This window comes from Myotis davidii, unplaced genomic scaffold (assembly GCF_000327345.1).
Source record: "Myotis davidii unplaced genomic scaffold, ASM32734v1 scaffold425, whole genome shotgun sequence".
NCBI classification, from domain to species: Eukaryota; Metazoa; Chordata; class Mammalia; order Chiroptera; family Vespertilionidae; genus Myotis; species Myotis davidii.
The window spans coordinates 4,463,014-4,468,780 of record NW_006296413.1 but is presented as its reverse complement, the minus strand read 5'-3'; the positions used below and the strand labels follow the sequence as shown (position 1 = coordinate 4,468,780).

At 54.5% G+C, this 5,767-nt stretch overlaps 1 protein-coding gene across 1 annotated transcript in view; it reads left to right on the top strand.

Annotated features, from left to right (window-relative positions):
• Positions 1 to 5,767, top strand: part of RPS6KA4 (ribosomal protein S6 kinase, 90kDa, polypeptide 4) — a 53,158-nt gene that overhangs the window by 2,253 nt on the left and 45,138 nt on the right. Inside the window, exons 7-10 of the mRNA XM_015568979.1 lie at positions 63 to 165; positions 282 to 432; positions 3,598 to 3,762; positions 5,590 to 5,763. Coding sequence (XP_015424465.1) covers positions 63 to 165; positions 282 to 432; positions 3,598 to 3,762; positions 5,590 to 5,763 — 593 coding nt within the window. The remainder of the gene's footprint in view (positions 1 to 62; positions 166 to 281; positions 433 to 3,597; positions 3,763 to 5,589; positions 5,764 to 5,767) is intronic.

The window sequence follows — 5,767 nt, the reverse complement described above, 5'->3', positions numbered from 1 at the left end:
GGGGGTGGGTGGGGTGAGGCTGGGGCGGCCGCGGGCCCTCACCTTGGCTGGGCCCCGGCAGGCTGTGGACTGGTGGAGCCTGGGCATCCTGATCTTTGAGCTGCTGACGGGGGCCTCGCCCTTCACGCTGGAGGGCGAGAGGAACACGCAGGCAGAGGTGTCCCGGTGAGTGGGGCTGGAGGCAGTGAGTGGGACTGGATGGGGTGGGGGAGGCAGCTGAGGTGGCTGGGCAGGGCTGTGGGCGGGGCTCGCTGCCCCTGACGCCCCCCAAATCCTCCCAGACGGATCCTGAAGTGCTCCCCTCCCTTCCCCTCTCGGATCGGGCCAGTGGCGCAGGACCTGCTGCAGCGGCTACTTTGCAAGGACCCCAGGAAGCGGCTGGGTGCGGGGCCCCAGGGGGCGCAGGAGGTCAAGAGCCACCGTTTCTTCCAGGTGAGGCTTCTGAGCCGCCCCCACCTCTCTGCACATACCCAGCGGGGCTGCTGCTCTGGACTCGGGGATACTGCAGGGATGTCTGAGATTGGCCAATTTCTCTTGATTTAGAAGAATCCTGCCCGGCTGGTGTGGCTCAGTGGTTGAGCGTGGACCTATGAACCAGGAGATCATGGTTCAATTCCCCGTCAGGGCACATGCCCGTGTTACACATTCAATCCCCAGTAGGCAGCCGATCAATGATTCTCATCATGGATGTTTCTCATCCTCTCCTTTCCTCTCTGAAATCAACAAAAATATATTAATATTTTTTTAAAAAGAAAAAATCTCCAGATTAGGGAAGCAGGCTTATCTTCCCACCCATCTCTAGTGAAACTCGGGAGATGTGTGTTCCTGGGGGAAAGAATTCTAGGTTCATCGACTGTCGGGACTGCCAGGGACTTGGGAATGGATTCGTCAGTCCTTTCATTGGACAGGTTCAGAGAAGGGCGGCGACCCACCCGGGATCGTACAGTGAACGTGTGGAACCGGACACAGACCCGCGTCTCCTGTCAGCCTAAATCAGCACTGAGAGCCACACTATGGCTCTTGGCACCCACCCAGGCGTTTTGTTCTTTGTCCCTGTACAGTCCGTGTGCCTGTACTTAGATGGACGGTCAGTCAGTCATGTGGGTTTGATTTACTTGCTAGGAGCATATGCAGGTTAGAGTGCAGAGCAGAGTGAATTTGTCTCCGTGTGAGACCTCTCTGGTGGGTGCTCTGCATGGCCAGTGTCAGTGCCTAGCAGGATCCTGTAACAGTGAACACCTACTGTGTGTCAGCCTGCCGGAGCTGACCAGCAACCCTGAGCGACGGATGAATGATTACTCCGACACGTTTGCTATGAAAGAGAGGGTTAAGGGACTGCTTGGCTAAAGGAACCAGACAGCCTCGATCGCCTGCCTTGTTAGGCTTTTATTGTAACAGCAGTTTGAGATAAGATGTGCCTGCAACCAAGGTACATGCCCTTGACCGGAATCGAACCTGGGACCCTTCAGTCCGCAGGCCGACGCTCTATCCACTGAGCCGAACCGGTTAGGGCTGGGATAAAGCTTATCGTTTAGATACAATCAGTAGGGGAAGTAATCATGTATCTGGAGCAAGGACACCTAGAGATTAAGCGTAAAGATTCCGATGAACACCAGAGTGTCTGCACGTGCACAGACTTGTTAGGAAAGGTCAAGGAACAATTAGGGGCGGCCTCAGCCAACTCCCCTTTTCAGAATTTCCTCCTTACAAACTTCCCAACCAAGTCTCATGCTTCCCTACATCAGCCCTTTGCTTGCATTATTTCACGTAACCCTCAGAACCATCCTCTTTATTCCCTTTTTTTAAATATGTTTTTATTGATTTCAGAGAGAGAGGTAGGGAGAGGGTGAGAGAGATAGAAACATCAATGATGAGAGAGAATTATCGATTGGCTGCCTCCTGCACGCCCCCTACTCGGGACGGAGCCTGCAATCTGGACATGTGCCCTGACTTGGAATTGAACTGTGACCTCCTGGTTCATGGATTGATGCTCAACCACTGAGACACTGTTCCCCTCTTTATAGATGAGGAAACTGAGGTTCAGAGAGGTTAAGTAATTTCCCAAGATTGCCCAGCCCGGAAGTGGTGGAGCACAGATTCAAACCTCCGTCTGGGTGACTTGAAGGCCCTTGTCTTTCGTTCACACACGGGCACCAGATTTGCCACTTGTCTGACGTAACGAAAGCACCCATCTGCGGGCATTTGTGGTGGGGCAGGCACTCAGTTACCCTTTTACGAGTGTCATCTCCTTACGTCTCCCCTCAAGTACCTGCCTAGAAGGGCCCTGGGAGATGCTTTCTCAGACGGGAGCCTAAGTCTGCAGTGAAGGCGTCACTTTGTAGGGGAAGTGGCTGAGCCAGTGTCTGTTTCCTTAAGTGAATTCCTCAACCCTCCCGAGTGCATGCTGGGCCCTGGGTGCTGGGAGTGGGTTGACCAGTAGCCATTCCAGAGAGACCCCAAGGTCTTTGAGGCTTGATGCTCAGAAGGGGTGTTCCCCTCACTCCCCCTTCTCTCAAGGCAGCCTCTTTGGTGCTGGCAACGCTGAGGTCTCTGGTGGCAGAACTGGGGCCTTCAAGTCTAGGTCAGGCTTCTTGGCTTCACGTGACAAAAAGTCCAACTCAGATATGGTGGTATCCATGGAGCAGAGTTTAGTGCTAACAGGTATTAGAATGCCCAGTCGTCTAAACAAGATAGAGGGTTATTTACTTATTTATTTTCTTACATAAAAGAAATCTAGAGGTTGGCAGGCCGGAGCTGCTATGGTGTCTTCATGGGTCCAAGCTTTTTTTTTAAGGCCCCTCCATTTTTAGCATGTAGCCTCCACCCCCAGGTTTGCTTCATGGTCCCATATGACTGCCGAGCACTTGCCATCCAGGCTGAGAGCCAGGCAGGAAGCAGGGAGGAGGAGGGGAAGGGCCAAAAGGGCATTTGCCAACTGTCCACCCTCCTCTTGAGGATCTTTTCCTTGATTCCTAGCTCACAATATTTGCTTGCAGGTTATCGGTCACTCCTAACTATAAGGAAGTGTGTAAAATATTGTCCTAGTTTGCACATTGCTTCCTGGGCTTGAATCGGGGCTATGGAACTAAGGAAGACAGGGAACATGAATGTTGGGCAGGCGATGGACAGGCTCTGCCACACTAGCTTACGTATGAAAGGGCTCCCACCAGGGAGAAGTTGAAGGAAAAGTGGGCTGACTTCAGGTCAGGCTGCATCCAGGTGCTGAGCCTACATCATCAGGAATCTCTGTCTCTTGGTCCTGCTTTTCTGCAGGGACTTCATCATCAGACCCCGAGGTTGTTCCCAGCAATTCCAGGCCCATATCCTCGAAGGTGGAAGTGTAATGGGGGGAAGAGAGTTGTTTGCAACTGAAAGTCCCAGAACTGACTGAGTGTGGTGGAGGGTGATCCCCCAAGGGAATAGGAATTGGGCGTCAAAGGGAGGGAAACAGGCTGGGGAGGCAAGAAGAACACCTTCTCCCCAAATGCAGGGTAGCCTGTTATTTCACTGAGGAGCTGAGCGGAGAGGGTGGCCTGAGCGGAGAGGGGTTTCCCCCTCCTGCCCTATGATCCTCAGTCTCTCATTTCTTCTTTCCAGGGTCTGGATTGGGCTGCTCTGGCTGCCAGAAAAATTCCAGCTCCATTCCAACCCCAGATCCGCTCAGAGCTGGATGTGAGCAACTTTGCAGAAGAGTTTACTCGGCTGGAGCCCGTCTACTCCCCGGCTGGCAGCCCCCCATCTGGGGACTCGCGCATCTTCCAGGTGAGTGAGCCAGCCTCGCCCTGGCTGACTCGTGGGCACTACATACACCCCGTGCCTGGTCAGGACTCGGCATCCCCCCCAGACCTCGCCACTTGTGGGGACCTGGAGTTGCCAGTCATGGAGACCACCATGGCAGGACACGTCTTTGCACTTAATGGTTTGTCTTTAGATTTCACATTAATTTTCCTTTTACTCCATCATAACTCTTTATTGGTACATAAAAATATCGTTTTAAATTATTCACTTGCTTAAGTAGACACCTAGGAAGAGAGGCCATATTTATCCTGTGGCTTTGATCCCATTGGCATACCGTATCACATTCCTGGGGGCACAGACCCCTCCACCCAATTTTAGAAGGTTAGGCCTGTTGGACAAGGCTTACCTCTGCTCAGGATTCAAGGCCCTGCACCGTGTGGTCCTGCTCTGACCCGAGGCTCAGCGCTCGCTATCGTCCCAACTGGTGCCGTAGCCGCAATGGACTGTCAGAGGTTCCACCACGCACCCCCGTGCCATAGCCCAGGCAGTGCCCTCCCCCTGGAGTGCCCTCCCCACTGCCGCTCACCTGGCAAGCTCCCGCGGACCTTTCTAGCCACGTTGGCCAGCGCTGCCCCGGGTGAAGGCTTCCTCACTCCCGTGGCCCGGGCTGCACTTGCCTGTGCGCCAGTCCCCTGCAGACAGCACCTTCTGAGACTTTCGTCAGGTTGGGTCCTGGCAGCCCACCCGAATCTGCCTCCCCTGGTGCGAAGCTCCTGGAAGCGGGAGCTGTTGTTTAACTTCCTGTCCCTGTGCCCAGTGTGGGGGCCTGGCCTGCAGGGCCTGGTCTACATCTATTACATAAGAATAGGCCGGTGTCAACTACGAGAATCTCCTCCATGAAGCCCCACGAGTGACAGCTCTGTGCTTGAGCGTCTCTCGATCCATTGTCTCAGTTCTGAGAAAGTTCTTTCCTGAGAATGGATGGTTACTCTCATTCATTCCTTCATTCACTCATTCATTCATTTCAGGACTCAGAGATACTGGTATGTGTTGAGTGCCTACAGTGTGCCAGGCACAGATCCGGGCACGGGATGAACCTAACAGGAAGTGATCCCACCCAGGTGGAGCTTGCCTGCTAGCGCACAGGGGGCTGCATGTTCAGCAGAAACACATCAGGTTACCCCGAGACTACCTTGAATGGGCAGGACATGGTCCTTAGGAAAGGCAAAGTGGTAATGGTTTCGCTTTACATTGCCTCAGGGCTCCCTCCTCGGTTCGATTTGAGAGGAAGGAATAAAGACTTTTTGTCCTGTGGGCACAGTTGAATGTTCATAAGTGAAACGGGTGTGATGCCAGGTCACAGTCCTTCCACGCACTGCCCGCCTTCTCTGGGCACTACATTGCGCCAGGCGATGCCCTTCAAGGCTGCATCCAGGTGCTGAGCCTATGTCATTAGGAATCTCTGCCTCTTGGTTCACTTTCCTGCACGGGCACTTCACCCTTAGACCCTCAGGTTGTCCCAGCAATTCCGGGCCCACATCCTCTGAGATTTAAGTGTAAAGGGGGGCGGGGGGAGGCGCAGAGGGTTCTGTTACTGTAATGAGAAAGGCGGAGTCACAGACTGGTGGGGGACCGACATGACCCCAAGTGATCATAGAACAAGTTGGAATAAAATGTCCACGCATCCTGTTGTGTCAGGACCTAAAAGCAACACCCCCCCCCCAACCCCTGGTCCGGGGTCTTCCTCTGCCTGCCCTCCTCCCGGCCAGGTGTGGCCCTTCCAGGGAACCCCCCCTGCACCTCCAGCCCCCCATTCCCATCCGCCCCTGACCCACCTCCCTCCCCAACCAGGGATACTCCTTCGTGGCACCGTCCATCCTGTTTGACCACAATAACGCTGTGATGAGTGATGTGCTGGAAGCACCTGGCACTGGAGACCGGCCCGGGAGGGCAGCGGTGGCCCGGAGCGCCATGATGCAGGTAGGGAGGCTGGGCGGTGTGACGGCGGTGAAATCCGGGACCTCTGCGA